The 19,549-nt window shown below is 36.3% G+C and overlaps 1 protein-coding gene across 2 annotated transcripts in view; it reads right to left on the bottom strand.

The window, feature by feature from the left end:
• Nucleotides 1–3,185: 3,185 nt before the first annotated feature.
• The window catches only part of LOC149829411 (ABC transporter G family member 32-like), a 70,708-nt gene continuing 54,344 nt past the window's right edge, over nt 3,186–19,549 (bottom strand). For both annotated transcript variants that reach the window (XM_090015921.1, XM_090015922.1), the window contains exons 22-24: nt 5,187–5,358; nt 4,847–5,101; nt 3,186–3,648 (exon numbers count right to left, since the gene is read on the bottom strand). In XM_090015921.1, coding sequence (XP_089872047.1) covers nt 3,376–3,648; nt 4,847–5,101; nt 5,187–5,358 — 700 coding nt within the window. In that variant the 3' untranslated portion in view covers nt 3,186–3,375. The remainder of the gene's footprint in view (nt 3,649–4,846; nt 5,102–5,186; nt 5,359–19,549) is intronic.

Genomic DNA, 19,549 nt, shown 5'->3' with positions numbered 1-19,549 from the left:
TGATTGCAGCAGGAAAGATCATCTTCTTCTTCTCAACCCATCCATCGGAAGCAAATCGAACGACTTGCTTCTTCTTCTTCTTCATTTCATCATAGTTTTAGTTTTGCATATCATAAAGCATGTCATTGCATATTCATTTGATTTAATCTAGCTTAGTTTAGTTTTCTTGCGTCTGAAAACTTAAAAAAGAAAAAAAATAGAAAATCATAAAATAAACATTTTTCTCAATTTGTGTGCCAATATATAATCGTTTCTTTTAGTTGTTAATCTTGTTTCACGATAGTTGTTTTCTTAGATTTAGTTAGTTTAGTTTCAAAAATTAGTTTACATAAATTTAGATTAGATTTAATAAGATTAGCCAATTAGGGTTTTTATCTTTTTAGTTAATTTATGAATTGCAATAAATAGATTTAATAGTTTCTTGCATGTTTTCTTTCATAAACGCATTTATTTATGTCTTTCATTATTTCCAGCATGTTAGATTAGTTAGTTTAGACTTAATTAATTTTTAATTTGTTATTCCATTATATTAGAAATCGATAGGTAGAGTAGATAGTTAATTGGGGTTTTTTTATTTCAACAAATTAGAGTAGAATTAATCATTGTTGTCAGCAATTAGTTGAGTTTATTTACAATTAGAGAATTTATATTTTCCGTATTTAGATCATAATTTAGTTGTTGATTAATTATCATTTTTTAGGTAAAAAATACACTTAGCCGATTTAGGTAGTTTTAATTTTGTGTTTATTAGTTGATTTTTAATTCAATATTAAATCTGTTTTTCTCAGCAATTAAATTCATTTAGATTCAGTTTTATGTCATTAGAATTATTAGATTTCAATTATTTGATTTAACTATATTACCTGATTTTATTTTCTTGTAATTAAATTATCAATTTTTGTTAGATAGATCAATTTGTTACTTGCTTTATTAATTAGCTAATTAAAATTATTTTCTTTTAAATTCGGTTAGTATAGTTTTCACGTTGGATTAGTTATTTTATGCTAAATATTGCTCACAATTTATTGTTAGTTTAGTCTAGTTTATTTCTTGTTATTTATTTTTAGTTTATTCAATAACTTGTTTCTTGTTAGCTAGTTAATTAGTTATGTTAATTTATCTTTTAGTTAATTAGTTTCATAACCTAGTTCATGTTAGTTATACAATTAGTTATACTATTTTGTCTTGTAGTGTTATTTTATGGAATGTCGATTTAGTAAGCAACGAAGTAGTGATGGCAGTGTAGTGAAGCTTGATGAGCAAGAAATACTGGTGGATGATTGTTTCAAATATTTGGGATCTATCATTCAAAAGTATAGAGAAATTGATGGAGATGTAAATCATAGGATGAAGGTTGGGTGGATGAAATGAAAAAGTGCAACTGAAGTGTTGTGCGATCGTAGAATGCCATTGCGGTTGAAGGAAAAAATTTATAGGACCACTATTAGGCCCACTTTACTATATGGTACGGAATGTTGGGCTGCCAAGAGACATCATATTCAAAAAATGAGTGTAGCTGAGATGTGTATGCTTAGATGGATGTGTGGAAATACAATAAAAGATAAGATTCGAAACGAGGAGATACGTAAGAAGGTAGGTGTTGCACCCATTGAAAATAAGATGAGAGAGAATCGCTTACGGTGGTTTGGACATATTCGACGAAGGCCTAATGGTGCTCCAGTTAGAAGGATGGAGAATTGAGAAAATATATTAGTTAAAAGAAGTCGGGGTAGGCCTAGGAAGACTTGGATGAAGATGATAGGAAAGGATATGAATGCTTTGAACCTCACCGAGGACATGGCATTGGATAAAAATGATTGGAGGAGAAGGATTCATATGGAAGACCCAGGATGATTTTCTTTGTTGGTTCATATCGCCGACCCCAATTGTTTTGGGATGAAGGCGTTGTTGTTTGTTGTAGTGTTATTTTATAGTGTGTTTAGTGTTTTTGTGATTTTTCTTAAAATTAACCTGTGATTTTTTCGTAGTTTTCTTTCTCTGTTTTGTGTTTCATCTTTTTATTCTTGCAGGAAAGTGGTTGATTGTGCAGTAAGCCCTCAAAAGTACCCTAAAAAAGCACTTTGAGGTCTCCAAATTATCCCCTCAAAAGACCCTTTGAGTCCCTCAAAAAACCTTTCAAGAAACTAAGTAACCCTCCAAAAAATGAAAATATTATAGTAACAAGAGGAAAACAAGAGATGATAAAAATGGACAAGAAGCTGAAGACTTTTTCTCTTATTTTTAGATTAAAAATTTATTTATTTATTCATTTAGGTTTGTAATAAGGCACTTTATTTATTTGTTTAAGCTCTTTGTAGGGGCAACACTCTCTTAGTTATTTATTTAATTAATTCTTTTTATTTTTTGCAATAACGAGTAGTTAACTGTTTGCTTGAATACAAAGTATTTTTTCGTTCCATGAAATCGACCCGAACTTCACCACTAGAGTGAACCAGTTTTATTATTTGATACACGGTTTGCACAAATATTTTTATTGAAAATATATTTTTTAAATACTTTATTGAAAAAGTTGCATCATTGAGCATCCGCGTGATGGATGCTCAACATGTGACCGTTGGTGTTTAGCGAGAAAGTGGGTAGGTATCTACCCCTATATATATATATATATATAATGTTTTTACATGAACCGACTTGTGTTCATTGAGGGATGAGCCGAACTCGAGCTCGGCCATGAGCCGAATCAAGAGCTCAATCCATTGGTAAACTAGCCGAGCCCAAACATGCCCAGTTTGGCTTATTTGGCCCATTTACCAGCCCTACCCGGCTTATGCACCAAAAGTAGGTATTTGAACTTTTGAACATAATGCAATGTCTGAGCCACATATACATTTTCTACAGCCGAGCTGGTTGAAAACACTATATTTTCCACATTTTGTTGGTCTCAGCCTACGTACATGACCTACATCTTTTGATTAGAAGAAACAGGCTTTTGGATAGTGAGAATGCGATGTATGTGTAGCTTTTTCAAGAGCTTCAGAAATCAATGGTATACAATGTACCACAATTTTGAATTGGAGTATGAAGATGTAATCCCTGGCAAACAGACCATGCTGAACACAGCTACGGAATTAGATTGAGTGAATACAGCTTGCTCCTATGATATTCCAGCTTGATAATATATCTATTTAAATCTATCACTATTCTTTGGACAAGTCAACACATCCAAAAACCTCTTGACCATTTTACACCAACCATAAAAATAGGCACATAGATTGTATCAATATCTAAAGAACAACTACATTATTGTGAACATGGAATTTACATATTTCAAGACCTGGCCCTTCAATAAATTAGTGATCTCAGGACAGAACTGAAACGATATACAATAATGGAAATACAAACATGCTAACTTCTCTACCTCTTTTGGAAGTTGAAGAGTTTGATTGCCAAAGCAAAAATCCCAGCAAACATCACTGAGAACCCAACAACAATAACTGCAGCTAAACCCAAAAATTTGTACTCGAAACCAAAGTGGTCCTTGAGAAAATGTCTAATGCTAATAGTGGTCATTCCTCCTGCTGAATTTATGATGTCGTCAAGATCACCAAACTGGGATGTTAGAAGGCCATACAAGCTCCAGGCAACAGGATTGGCCCAATAGTACCATCGCCACCATCCCGGAATCCTCTAAAAGAATAACCAAAACAATATAAACTTGATGAGATCTTGCAATTTGGCAGTAAAAAAGATGACTCCAACAAGAATAATAATAATATGGAAAAAAGAGAATAAACCACAGCAATTTTAGAACAATATGCACCTAGAGCAGTCAGTGAACAGTGAAGCTGGAGGTGAATAAAGTTGCACTGACCATTCATGAATAGGTCAAAGAGGTTGCAGCACTTTATTTTCTTGGCAACACGCCATATTGCATGGATGTGACCGTGGATACAGGGATACAGCCATTTTTATTAAGTTTTCAATATGACTGATGGAACGGGGAGTTAAAGTGGAGTATCTGTACGACATAGATAACAGGCAATGCATGCCAGGTTCTGCCAACTTTGACTACCAAATTTCTTCCTCAAGAAAAAAAAAGCCCTTGACTACCAAATTCCAGGCAGTAGTGCAAGAACCACCCTGACCACTGTTCACACTTTTACAAGTGCCAATGGAACACATTTGCCACCATTCTCATCAATCAACCAGGCCAAGCCACTTTATCCCACTTGCACCAGGTGGTCACAACAGTTGCTTGCAAATTGAACAAGTACTTTACAAAGGTCAGCCACTTTAAGAACATATTTCTGGCAGACAGATCTGTTCTTTTTCCTCTTTTCTATACTTAAAGCTTGCTTTTAAGTTTACAAATTAATTTTTTATATTTCTGATCTCATATTTCGTTCACATTTATTTTCAAATTTCTTTTTTATCCTATTTTCTACTTTGGTTTTTAATTGAGAAGAAACCAAAAGAATCGACAATTTTTGAGAAGGGCAGTAACACTCTTAACCCTTGACCAGGGGAACCATGTATAAATTCTCCATGAATGCAATTGGATCAAGAAACCAAAGAAATGATTTCAGCAGTTAAATTTTCCAGGCTGTCGCTATGTCATGAAGTGTCATTGGGTGCAAAGAGTATTGGGTCTTCACACAATAGGCAGTGTTGTAGATTGTGGGTCGGACTCCAAGTTTCCAAAGACTGGTTTACTGGTATAGGATCATTTGAATGAAAACCACGGTGTAGAATCACAATGGTCCAAGCCATGTTGAAACAGTCAAGCAATACACAGTTACCATATAAAGTTTTCAGGACAGAGCCAAGAAAAAAATAAAAGTGAATTCATAAACAGCTGAAAAGAAAGCAGCTCATAACTCATTACCTTGTGTGGTATCATGAAACCACTAAAGAGATTCCACAGCATATAAAATGGCGCAGAAATTATGGCCGCCACATTGTGATTTGGTGTGACTGCAGTGGTCATCATTCCATAAAATGTAAAGTAGAGCAAAGTGAAATACATGAAAAATATATACCAAATGAATCTTGTGGCAACCCATTCAAATGATGCCATGGCATAGAACACTGTGCCATATATTAGAGTTTGCACAAATACATATGGGAACTCTATAATGACCTGAAAACAGAAAATTTGTTTTTCAGATAAAAGGAAGTAAAGGATTTCATAGCACAATTACACAACGGAAGGTAAAGGCACCAACCTGTGCAAATGCATATGCAAGGGGTGAATACATCCCTGCTGCCCTTTCCCGATAAGAAACAAACCTTTCAACAGAAACCACAGGCTGGGAAGCAGTGCCATTGGTTATTCCAATGAATAGAACTGCTGCATACATAGATCCCATTGCATTATGGATATCCTGTACAGTGTTCCTGAAAAAGAAAAAAAGTGTACTTAAATTTCAAGATCTTTTCAATAGATTTTTTAATGCAACTTAAATATCAGGACGAGTCCTGGAGAACATTAATGACCGAAGCTGGTGCTTTGATCCAACAACTACATGAATATGCCATTTTAATGTGCCTAACAATCTCTAACAAAAAAAAAAGAGAAATTTTGAAAAGCGGAAGTTGGTTGTGCTAAACTGGAACTCTACCCACTCAAATTTCAGTTGCATGATGTTTTAAATAAAGCTGAAAGTACGACTATTTTCTTTTGCTTCCACTAATACTCAACAAAATAAGAGTGGATTGAGCAGAATTTTCTCAGAAACAAATGACCAGAAATGACACTTATTACAGGCCAGGATTGTAAACTTTAGAAATCCTAACATGAATATCGAGTATAATTGCTCGCTTCATTTGACTATTTCTCTAGCACTATAAGTTTTTATACTGTCATATTGTGACAAAAAGAATCTCAAGTCATTTGAATATGCATTTTGATAGCCATGTTGCTGATTGTCCATGCACGATAAAAAATCTTGGGCACTTTCAAATAGTACAGGAAAATTTCAAAGTGCATGGATAGATAACCTCAGCACAAGTTGCTAACTGCAAGTCTGCAACAAATAGGTACATGAAGTGAAATATAACTCAAGTTGACAGCATCAAAAGGTCCAAGTTGAAGAATGGTAAGCAGAGAATTTGTAATGAATATCAGCCTTAATGAGACATTGAAAAAATATCCATCTCATGTTCATGTTAAGTTGTATCATATATATATGATCATATATGTAAATACATACATAGTATATACATATAAATATATATATGATACATATGTTCATATCATTGTAATAAGTAATACCCAATAGGGATATTTCAGTTTTTTCACTGTATAGGTTGTTCCCACTAGGGGCACTAGTGTCTTTGTATATTTTTTTTTCCTTTATTTTTTTTCTGTTTTGTAAATTTCTGTTTTTGTTATGGGAAATATTGTCATTGCCCAAATATAGTTGTTGGGATGCTCCCAAAAGCTATATTGACTCTGCTTTGTGTATATATAGGGGTGCTTGCCCTTAGATGTGTAAGGGCTTGACTTACGCAGGTGCTCTAAAAGAAGATCTATGTTTTTTATTGCCTCTTGCCCATTTGTGGTTTTGTGCTTGAATGCTTGTATTTGACCCATACGTGTCCTTGTTTATACACAACTTTGTGTGTTTTGTAAAGCCCATAAGAGGCATTCTATTGTTCTTTTGTATTTCATTACATGGTATCAGAGAGTGCTGAATCTTTGAAGTGAAGGATCATCCATTCAAGAGTACGTGGAGGAATGAGTGATCGTGAACTTCATTGGATTGGAAAACTCGTCATCAACACCCTTTTTCTATCTCCTCTATTTATCTCTTCTCTATCCCTTCTCTCTACCTCTTCTTTTCTTTCTCTCTTATCTTTGGTGCAATGGCCGAAAAAGAAGTGATGCGATTATTCCCATCAAATTTGATGGGAAGAACTATAATATGTGGGCTACCGCCATTAAAAGAATTGTAATTAGAAAGGATTTATGGGAATATGTTGACAATTCATTGTCGAAAACTCAACCTATTCTCACCAAATCTATTTGTGGAAAAAATGGAGAAACTAACGAGGAAACTCTCAAGGGCAACGAGAGAGAAAAGGCTCTTTTGAAATACAAAAAGGCTCTTAAATCATGGGAAGTTGGACATGCCAAGGTTTTAACTTTTATCCCTATTTATGGGAAGTATGTGAAGAACCTTGTGAGAATATTTTAGAAATTGAAAGTGTCGATGAAGCGTGGATATTTATTAAGTAAACCTAAACTAAAAATGATGTCACCCATAAATGGGAGTTGCAAGAGAAAATACACAATTGCAAACAAGGAGAAAAGAGTGTTAGAGAGTATTATGATACTCTTAAGAGATTATGGGACCAAATGAGTACAATAGAACCTATTTGGGATACTCCTGATGATGCTCGCTGAAGGAAAAAACAAATACTGGGGGAGCAATTTTTTCAATTCATGAGAGGGCTTTGGCCCAAATTTTAACATGTTTTGAGATCTATTATTTAGAGCAAACAAAAGGAGCTTTCATCTTAACATGAGATTTTGACCTAAATTTGTAGGGAAGAAACTTGGCTAAAATCAATGACCAAATCTGAGGAGTCTAAAAACAATGTGTTGGCAGTTTTTAGACTTGGAGCCAACACTTATTCCTACATGCCTCCTTACTTTTTTATAAATAACTTTGGAAGGCAACACAACAATGGTGGGAGAAAGGGGAAAATTATTTGTCCACAGCCGAGGCACATCAAGCAACATTGCCCAAAATTCAAAAGAAATGATGAGAAAAGAGTAGCTATGCTAGAGGCTTTTCAAGAAGACAAGAATACAACCAATAGAGATCCAAAATCTTTTGGGAGTATGTCATTTTCCCAATTATCAGAAGCTCTACAATCGCTTCTCAAAAACTTCCCCTTTAACTGGTGTCGCAATCTCTTCTTCCGCACCTCTCGGTAAGATTTCTTGGCTCCTAGATTCGGGTGCTTCCTTTCATATGACCCCTAATAGCTTCAGGCTTTCCAATTGTGGTATTAACTCAAGTAGATCTAATGTTTTTACGGTCGAAGGTTCCTCTCGTGATTTGGGGATTTTAAAAATTCTTTGAATTTTCCTATTCCAAAAGTCGGAATTGTTCCAAAACTAAATTTAAATATTTTTTGTGATTCTCAAATAATTGATCATGGTAGTAGTGTCTCCTTCGCACCTAACCGATATTTGATACAGGATCTCCAGTCTGGGAAGCAGATTGGGGAAGAACATGGAGAAGGAGATCTCTACTACATGAATCGGTTGATCATTTTCAAAGATATTTTTTGTCTTAATGTATAAAAATTGGATATTGTTTTGTGGCATCAAAGACTGGGACATCCTAGCATTTCTAAGTTATCCAATGTATCTCATTTGAGAAAATTTTATAATAAAAAATTTCAATGCATTGATTGTGTTCTTGGGAAAATGAAGGCAATTCCTTATCAAAGGAGGACTTTTGTTGCTTCCAAACCAATTGAATTAATACACTCAAATGTATGGGGTCCTGGTTACTTCAAAAGGTGGATATACTTATTATGTGATTTTTGTGGATGATTATACTCGTTTCACTTGGATTTACTTAGGCACAAGTATAAAGTTTTTGAGACTTTCAAAACCTTTCATAACCTTGTTATAAATTTTCTTAAAACTAATATTTCTATTTTTCATTTTAATTCAGGGGAAGAATTTATGCCAAATGACTTTAAAAACCATTTGAAAAAACATGGCATTTTTTACCAAAGATCGTGTGCAAACACACCTCAATAGAATGGTTTGACCGAAATAAAATATAGGCATATCGCAGAAACCGCTAGAACCATGTTTATTTCTAAACATGTCCCAAAACATTTTGGGTACACTTATTGTTGTTTACCTCATAAATAGACTTCCTTCAACCAAACTTCAAAATATTTCTCTTTATGAAAAACTTTATAAAACCTCTCTTGATTATTTTAGATTAAGGACTTTTGGATGCAAATGTTTTGTTCTTACAAATAAAAATAACAAACTTTCTCTTAGAGTTATTCCTAGTTTTTTCCTTAGTTACGGTGAAAGCCATAAATGACTTAGATGTTATGATTTTAAACATGATAAACTCTATATTTAATAGAATGTTACCTTTATAGAGCAAGAAAGCTTCTTTGATATAAATGTGCCTAAGGAAGACAATGATTACCCATTTATTGAATTAGTTCCTAAATATAATGTTGAATTGTTGAACAACAGTATTGATATTGATAATGAACCTCAATCCAATATCCAATGTTGTGAGGCACATGACATAGATAGCCAACCTCTAGTTATCCAATGTAGAAGAAGAGGAGACGATAGACATTTCAATGCCCTAGAAAAGTATTCCAACATAGAAAATCAAGAACTAAGCACTCTTAGAAAAACCGAAAGAATACATAGACCTCCTTATAGGTTTGTGTCATTTGAGTCTTTTACTCCGCAATATAGAGCTTGTCTAGCCAAGATCTTTTCTTATTTTGAATCTTCCGCCTACAACCAAGCCAAGAATTGTCTTGAATGGATAAGTGCTATGAATGGCGAAATAGGAGCATTAGAAAAGCCCAAAACCTGTGAATTAAAAGATCTTCCTCATAGAAAGAAAACAATAAGATGTAGATGGGTGTTTAAAGTTAAAACTAAGAGTGATGAAACTTTAGAGAGGCATAAGGCTAGATTAGTGGTCAAGGGTTATTCTCAAGAATATAGAATAGATTGTGATGAAACTTTCAGCCCAATAGTTAGAATGACTTTCGTTAGAACTCTTATAATTGTAGATGCCATTAGATGTTACCCTATTTATCAAATGTATTGGCCTATAGTTGTAGCGGCCATTATTGTTATTTTTTTCTCTATATTGATGACATGATCATCATGGAAAAGGTGAAAAAGGATCCGACCCAGGTCGACCCGATCCATGTAAAGATTGTGTACAGAGTATACGTTTCCTTTTAATCGGGTTTGGATACACCAGACCCGGATCCATATCTATGTAAAGTAAAGTTATAAATGCATTATTTTAGGTCACGATTTCATACAAAAATCGTGACAGCTGTAGACCCCTTCTTGCTTTCGCCTCTCTCTCTCTCTCTCTCTCTCTCTCTCTCTCTCTCTCTCAATGCAGGTACGGGTGGATTTCTAACATGGTATCAGAGCTTAGATCTGTCTAAGGGCAAAAAAAGGCTTCCGACAGGAGCGACAAACGACAATCGGAGTTTTGAGGTTTTTCGTTCCTCCCCTTTTCTACTCTTCTTCATTTTCTTTCTTCTCTCGTTCTTCCCTCCTCTTCTGAATTTTTCTGTGTACCCACATCTCACGTGGGCTTGCTTCTCTCTTGGATCTGAGATTCACGTGAATCCTGTTCACGTGAACCCAAACCATGAAAAACGAGGGGTTGTATTTCACGTGAATCGCTGAAATCGATTCACGTGAAACATCAGACAAATCGCGTGCCCTATTTCAGTTTTTGTTTGACATTGCCTGCTTGACTCCCTTTACTGTTGTCATCCACTCGATCTCCCTTTGTCCAATCCCTTTCACGCATCCATTTCTACATATTCAAATATATATTTACCGTGTAGTTTTTTTTGTTTCTCTTATTGATACTCGTTTGAAAATATATTTAACGTGGGAAAGTTTTTTTAATATCGGTTTTCTGGAGAGCATAGAAAAAGGTTCAGTCTCTCTATTCTTATTCTCTGAATCTGACAACCGCAAAAAAAAAGGTTGAGCATTTCGTGAACACTCTTGCTGAAATTCACTTTCTATGGATCCCTATTCCACTCAATCAAATATTTCTTCAAGTTTTCTCAACCAACTCATTTCTGAAAAGTTGAATACCTCAAACTTCTTGATTTGGAAGAGACAAATCATTCCTTTTATAAGGAGCCAAGGTCTCTTAGGTCACTTGGATGGAACCATCCCAGTCCCACCAGAATTTGTTCCGAGAGAAGAGAAAGATGATCAAGGGGCGAGTTCGATCGTATATGTCAAAAATATAGAATTTCTCAATTGGGAAAGGAAAGATCAATCTGTTTTTGCATACATCACCTCAACCTTGTCTCAAGAGGTCCTTGTTGCCATTCTCGACAATTGTACAGCATTACAACTCTGGGAGCGACTAGTTCAAACGTATTCACAGGTTTCACAAGCCAGGATGGTTTTTCTAAAAAGGGAATTTCAGTTGCTAAGAAAAGATTTCATGACCATCATGGAATATTTGAACAAGATGAAGACCATCACAGATCAGCTTGCAGTTATAGGATGTGTCGTTAGTGACAATGACATGGTGCAACAAACTCTGAGCGGATTGGGATCTGACTACAATATGATAGTCACTTCACTATTGTGCCTTCCTGCTCTTTCTACCTTTGATGAGCTACGAGCCAAATTGATCCAGTACGAAATGACTCTGAAGGGATTCTCTGAAGAAACTCACATTCACCCAAATTCTCAAGAAGTTTTTGCCACAGGAGTGACATATGGTAGAGGACGGGGACGAGGAGGACAAGGGCGAAGTGTACACGGAGGGCATGGTCTGCTTCCCACTGCAAACATATTAGCTCATGCGCAGAGATCAAGATCCATCCCTACTTGCTTCCTTTGTAACAAAAAGGGGCATATCGAGGCAAATTGTTGGCATAATCCAGAGAATAAAGGAAAGGGTCCAAAGACGGAAACCAAAAGAAAGTTCACAAATACTAGAGACAGTGGAGAGATTAAAGATCTGCTGATATCTGCCTTGTCAGAGTTGAAATTAAGGCAGAATGACGAAGGCACTTGGTTTGTTGACTCAGAGGCAGCAACTCATGTGACAGACGATGCAGGTAAAATTTCTAACCCTATTCCTTATTTTGGAAAAAGTAAGATTGTCACTGGAGATGGATCCCACCATCCTGTTTCTCATGTTGGAAAAACTGTCATTCCCATGTCATATTCCACTCTTACTCTTTCTGACGTTCTTCATGCTCCTAACATCAAGAAAAATATTATCTCTTTTTCCTAACTTATTGATGATAATAATGTTTCAGTTGAATTCACTCCCTTGTTTGTGCAGGTCAAGGACCTACGCACGAGAGAAACATTCAATGAAGGAAAGAGACGAGACAATATGTATGTCTTTGAGGAAGCTCCATGTCATGTTGTTCGTCCTGTTCATCTGAATTTGAAGCCTTCATTAGAGTCATGTTCATCCTCTTATGCTAATGTTTTTAGTATTTCTGAATGTAATAAGCCATTTTTATGGCATAGTCGATTAGGACATTGTGGGAGTCATTTTATTGAAAAACTTGTCTCTAATAATCTCATTCCAAAAAAAAGTCTCAATGGGAATGAGAGCAGTCATAAGTGTTCCAGTTGTCTTTCATGCAAGAGTCATGTATTGCCTTTCTATTTCATTAGCTTCAAAACCTTTTGAGATAATTAGTTCTGATGTATGGGGACCCGCCCCAATTGCCTCTGGATCTGGGAGCAGATACTATCTAATCTCTGTTGATAACTATTCCCGATACACTTGGATATATTTCATAAAAAATAAGTCAGAAGTCTTCTCTTTGTTTCAAAGTTTTCTTTCCTTGGTCAAAAATCAATTTTCTGAGTCCATTCAATTTTTCCAATGTGATGGAGGTGGGGAATTCTCATCCCGTGATTTTATTTCCTTTCTCCAAAATAACGGAATAGGAAGAAGGGTGTCCTGCCCTCACACCCCTCAACAAAATGGGATTGCTGAACGAAAACATAGGCATATCGTTGAAAGTGCCATGAGTATGCTTCATGACAGTAATCTTCCTATCAACCTATGGACAGAAGCTTTCCATTCTGTCGTACATGTGATAAATAGACTACCTATGGTTGTTTTGAAAAATAAGTCTCCTTATCACTGTCTTTTTGGAGCTCATCCTAGTTATCACGATCTGCGTGTTTTTGGATGTATTTGTTATGTGCATATTGATCAGTCCCTAAGAAACAAGTTTCAGGACAAGGCCAAGAAATGTAGGTTTGTGGGATATGCAGATGACTATAAAGGATATAGGTGTTAAAACATATGTAATAATATACATCTATATATATATATAAATATAGATGTATATTCACCATAATACCTGATAGGGGTATTATGGTCATTTCACAAGTACCCAATAGGGGTACTTGTTTTATTTTTTTTATTTTGTTGTTTTTTATTTTTGTTTTTTTATTTTTTAAAATGCATTTTGGATACCGAAAAGGGGCCCCACAATGGAGTCGTTGGGGCCCCCAACGGTCACAATTGTGACCGTTGGGGGCTCCCAACGACTCTATTGGGAGCCCCTTTGGTCTCCTTTTCTTATAAATAGGGTGAACCCCCCTTGTATGTGGTATTGCTCTTGAGAGCTCCTCTTCAATAATAGTGATATTATTTTTCATGTGTGTAGCCTTTTTATAAGGCCTTTCGTATATCCCTTAGTGGATTTCCTCTCTTATGCTTGTTGCATTTGTCCGTGTGGGACATAGTGAATGCTTTAGCATTCTTGGATTCTTCCGCATATTTCATTACATGGTATCAGGGCCATACGATCTTCTAAGCAATGGAAGTCGAGATCGATCTATCATTCAAGCTCAATGGGAAAAATTACATGATGTGGGCATCCGCAATGGAGAATAATCTCAAAGGGAAGAAGCTTTGGGGTTATGTAATGGGGACCATTCCGGAACCCCAACTTAAGCTCACAAAGATGGAAGAAGATCAAGAGAAAGCACTTGAAGGCGATGCTCGTCTCAAGGCTATTGAAGATTATCATCATCAAATGGAAGATTGGGAGAGTAACCATGCAAAAATCCTAGCATGGTTTATGAATAATGTTGAACTTAAGGTATGTGCAAATATTGCAAAATTCCGCCGGGCAAATGAAGCTTGGTTTTTTATGAAGGGTATGTTTACCCAAAAGGATCTTGCAAGAGCTTATTTTTTGCAAGAAAAAGTGAGAACCACAAAACAAGGTGACATGAGCATACAAGACTATTATAGTGCTTTAAATCCTTTGTGGGATGAATTGGCTCTTTTAGAGCCTAAATGGGTGTCTATGGAGGATGTGGTACTAAGACAAAAACAAATGGAACAAGATAGATTGTTTCAATTTTTATTTGGGTTTCGTCCCGAATTTGAACAAGTTAGATCCTCACTTCTCCATAGATCCACGTTTCCTCCCTTAGAAGAGGTTATTGCCGAGATTACTCAAGAAGAGACTAGGCATAATATGGGTAAAAGCATTGATGAAGTTCTTGCCGTATCTAAACCCGGCAATCATGTCAAAACATACAAACCACCTCATTTTGGTAAGCAAGGGAGTGGTGGAAGAAAAATGATTATATGTCATCATTGTTATGAGCCGGGACATATTAAACCTGTTTGCCCAAAGCTAAATGGAGCATTCAAGCCAAAGGTGGCTTCCGTTGAAGAATCATCCACCAAAGAAAATGACGGCAAGAACGGAGATCTCAAAGATACTCTTGGACAAATTTCCTTGGCTCTCCAACAAATTCTAAAGGCTACTTCTTCTACCTCCGGTGCCGCAATTACCTCATCATCACCTCCCGGTACGTACTCTTGGATTTTAGATTCCGGAGCTTCTTTTCACATGACCCCTCATGAAAATGCATTAACCAATGTGCACACCAATTCAAAAATGTCTTGTGTCTCTACGGCCAATGGAACTTTTCTCAAAATAAATGGTGTTGGAACTCTTGATTCTAAAAATGTTCAAAATTTCCTTGTTCCAAAAGTTAGAATAGTTCCAAAATTAAATCTTAACCTCCTTTCCGTTTCTCAAATAGCCGACCATGGATGTGAAATATCTTTCTCATCCCAAGGGTGCTTTGTGCAGGATCTCCGGTCCGGGAAGCGGATTGGGCAAGGCCATAGGAAGGGAGACCTTTATTTTATGGATAATTTAATGCTTCCAAATACCTCATTTTGTACTTATGTCCAAGACAAAAATATTGAAACTTGGCATAAAAGGCTTGGACATCCAAGTTACTCTAAAATGTATCTTTTTCCTTTTGGACACAAGTTTTGTAAAGAAAAAGATATCAATTGCAAAGATTGCATTTTTGGCAAAATGAAGTCTACTCCTTTTCCTATTAGATCCTTTGTGACAACAAGACCTTTTGAATTGGTGCATTCCGATGTTTGGGGGCCATCTCCGGTTCTATCTAAAGGTGGTTATTCATATTATGTTACTTTAATTGATGATTATACTAGATATGTATGGATTTATTTTCTTAACTTTAAATCGGAAGTTTTTAACTTCTTTAAAGAATTCCATGCAAAAGTTCAAAATCAATTTCAAAGTCAAATATTCATTCTTAGATCCGATTCGGGTGGAGAGTACTTATCAAATGATTTTCAATCATATCTAAAACAACATGGCATTTGTCATCAAAAATCTTGCCCAAGAACTCCTCAACAAAACGGTCTAGCGGAAAGAAAACATAGGCATATTTTGGAAACCACTAGATCCTTACTCATTTCTAAAAATATTCCTAAAAATTTTTGGGCCGAAGCCGTGTTAACCTCCACCTATTTAATCAATAGGATGCCATCTTCAAAATTGAACAATATCTCTCCTTATGAAAAACTTTTTAATATGACACCCGACTACAATTGTCTTCGAATTTTTGGGTGTAAATGCTTTGTTCTTTTACATAAAAGAGATAAATTGTCACCTAAAGCAATAGAATGTGTATTTTTAGGATATGGTGAAAATCAAAAAGGCTATATATGCTTTGATCATAAAAACAATAAATTATTTGTCTCCAAAGATGTAACCTTTTTAGAAGATGAAAATGGATTTGACATATTGGAAAAATCAAATGAAATTGATTATATGTTTATCAATGATCTTTTAGAAGATTTAAATGATGACTCTTTGAGTCATCCGGAAGTTTTAGAAAATACTCATAATTCTCATGATAATGATGTATCACCAACTAATGGCGACAATCTCCAAGTATACACTCGGCGTGAGGAAGCCCAACCTATTAGTGCTTTAGAAAAATTATTGCGGCTTAATGAACCCCTAGAAGAGACCTCCCTTAGGCGTTCTTCTAGAGAATCAATTCCACCTAATAGGTTTGTCTCATATGAAACTCTCTCACCTAAATATAGAGCTTGTCTAATAGCCTTGCATTCTTACTATGAACCCTCCCATTATAATCAAGCAAAAAGTATACCTCATTGGGTTGAAGCAATGAAAGTTGAACTAGATGCTTTAAATAAAGCTAAAACTTGAGAAATAGTTCACCTTCCTCCAAATAAGAAAGCTATAGGATGTCGATGGGTCTACAAAGTCAAAACAAAAAGTGATGGTTCCCTAGAGCGTTATAAAGCTAGATTAGTTGCTAAGGGATACTCACAAGAATATGGCATCGATTATGAGGAGACTTTTGCTCCCGTGGCTCGCATGACAAGCGTTAGAACTTTAATTGCGGTAGCATCATCTAAGAAATGGCCTATATTCCAATTAAATGTTAAAAATGCCTTTCTTAATGGTCAGTTGAATGAAGAAGTATATATGGACCCTCCGCCGGGAATCAGTGTTAACCAAGGTCAAACCCTTCGGTTATTAAAAGCTTTATATGGTCTTAAACAAGCCCCTAAGGCTTGGTATGATAGATTTAGTGCTATCATGTTACAATTGGGATTTCGCTCATGTTATACTGACACTGCTCTTTTTGTTAAACGTGCAGGTAATAGTATCATCATCCTTCTGCTTTATGTTGATGATATGATCATCACTGACAATGATGAAAGTGGTATTCTTAAAGTTAAAAATATGTTAAAACATAATTTTGATATGTCTGATCTGGGTTTTCTAAGGTACTTTCTTGGTATAGAAGTTGCATACTCTCCTCGAGGGTATATATTGTCACAGATGAAGCTTGCTGCAGACATATGTTCCAAATCTGGGATTTCAGATGATAAAAAGGTGGAGACTCCCGAGGTTATCAATGCTAAACTACGACTGGAGGATGGAGTTCTGCTGGATGATCCTACGCCCTACAGGCAACTCATAGGCTCCCTCACCTATCTGACTATCACCAGGCCGGATATTGCGCTGTGCACTCTGCAAGCCAATTTCAGCATGCTCCTACATCTGTGCATATGAGTGCTGTGCTCCGGATCATTCGACATATTAAAAATACTTTGACTAAAGGGCTATTCATATCCTCAATCTCTTCCTTAGATTTACTAGCTTATACTGATGCTGACTGGGGAGGAAACCCAAATGATCGAATCTCAACTACTGGCTTTTGTGTTTTCCTAGGAGATTCGCTAATTGCTTGGAGGTGCAAGAAACAGCAGAAAGTCTCATTGTCTTCTACTGAAGCAGAATACAGGGCTATGGCAACTACTACAATGGAGCTGGTGTGGCTTCGAAGTCTTCTTCAAGATATGGGAGTCGAAATTACCGGGGCTTCGAAGCTTTGTTGCGACAACAAAAGTGCCATCTACATTGCCAGCAACCACACTTTCCATGAGAGGACTAAACATATTGAAATGGACTTTCATTATGTACGTGATGAATATCTTCGTGGGACAGTTACACTGCCATATGTCACTTCAGAATATCAACTTGCAGATTTCTTCACCAAAGCCCTGCCTGCTCCTCGCTTCTTGTTCCTCCTTGGCAAACTTTCGGTCATTCTCCCGTAAAGTTTGAGGGGGGGTGTTAAAACATATGTAATAATATACATCTATATATATATATAAATATAGATGTATATTCACCATAATACCCGATAGGGGTATTATGGTCATTTCACAAGTACCCAATAAGGGTACTTGTTTTATTTCTTTTATTTTGTTGTTTTTTATTTTTTAAAATGCATTTTGGATACCAAAAAGGGCCCCCAACGGTCACAATTGTGACCGTTGGGGGCTCCCAACGACTCTATTGGGAGCCCCTTTGGTCTCCTTTTCTTATAAATAGGGGGAACCCCCCTTGTATGTGGTATTGCTCTTGAGAGCTCCTCTTCAATAATAGTGATATTATTTTTCATGTGTGTAGCCTTTTTATAAGGCCTTTCGTATATCCCTTAGTGGATTTCCTCTCTTATGCTTGTTGCATTTGTCCGTGTGGGACATAGTGAATGCTTTAGCATTCTTGGATTCTTCCGCATATTTCATTACAATAGGTGTTATGATCCCATCAACAAACGCATCAGAACCTCAATAAATATTGTCTTTGATGAACAAAATTTTGATCGCGAAGCTGACGCGACGAACATGTCAATTGAAGTTTACTATCCTTGGCTGAGTTCAGAACTTTTTGCTGGCCCCAATGAAGTGTGTTTCTCATATTGCGTGCAACAAGAAGAAGAGATGTTTGAGAACACTGGGACGTCGGGATCACAGAATGCAGAGGAAGTACCAGGTAGATACAAAGGCATTGTCTATTCCAGACAGAGACCGATAGCATCAAGTCATTCTGATCATGTCTCAGTCACCAATCCAACTCCTTCTCATACTCTTGAGGTCAGAAAATCAAACCGCATATGACATCCTATTGACAGGTGGGTTAGATATAACAACTTTTCCTTGGATCTTCAACTCTTTTTAATTGCCCTCAATAAGGAAGATGAGCCCATTATGTATTATTAGGCAGTCACTTCTACCAAATTCGTAGAAGCCATGAATGATGAAATGCAAGCCTTGCATGAATGTGGAACCTAGGAAGTTGTTCCCAGACCACCTGACAAAAATGTTGTCGGATGTAAATGGGTCTATAAAATAAAGTACAAGCCAGATGAAACCATTGAACGATATAAGGCAAGGCTTATGGCAAAAGGATTCACTCAAAAAGCAAAGCAAGACTATGATGAGACCTTTAGTCCGGTTGTAAGAATGGGAACAATTCGAATTATTATTTCTCTGGTTGTTGAACATGGATGGAAGTTGAGTCAGCTTGATGTAAAAAATGCCTTCTTGCATGGAGATTTGAAGGAGGAAGTATACATGGAGCAACCTCCTGGATATCAAGAACAAAATTGTAAAACCCATGTGTGCAGGTTAAACAAAGCTATCTATGGTCTGAAGCAAGCATCTCGCTCTTGGTTTGATAGCTTCTCGTTAGAGATTCAGAAACATGGATTTTCACATTCCATGCTGGACCACTCATTATTTATTTTTAAAAGTCAGACTGTGACCATTCTATTATTAATTTATGTCGATGATATTATCATCACAGGAAACTCTGCAGCCCACATTCAAGAAGTCAAAGACTTACTAGGTCAGAGGTTCAAAATGAAAGATCTTGGAGTTCTACGTTATTTTCTTGGCGTAGAAGTTGATAACTAGGCTCATGGCTTGACACTCACTCAGCATAAGTACACTATAGACGTTCTCAGCAAGGCAGGCATAAAAGACTGCAAACCTCTAGGAACTCCGAGTGTGCTTCATCAGAAACTTAGCGCTGATGATGGAGATTTGTGTGATGACCCCACCAGGTATCGAAGCATAATAGGAATGTTACAGTACCTCACATTCACTAGACCTGACATCGTTTATTCAGTCAATCAAGTATC

The sequence above is a fragment of the Nuphar pumila genome, chromosome 8 (assembly GCF_984573655.1).
Source record: "Nuphar pumila chromosome 8, dmNupPumi1.hap1.1, whole genome shotgun sequence".
Lineage (NCBI taxonomy): Eukaryota > Viridiplantae > Streptophyta > Magnoliopsida > Nymphaeales > Nymphaeaceae > Nuphar > Nuphar pumila.
This window is presented reverse-complemented; position numbering and strand designations above follow the sequence as displayed.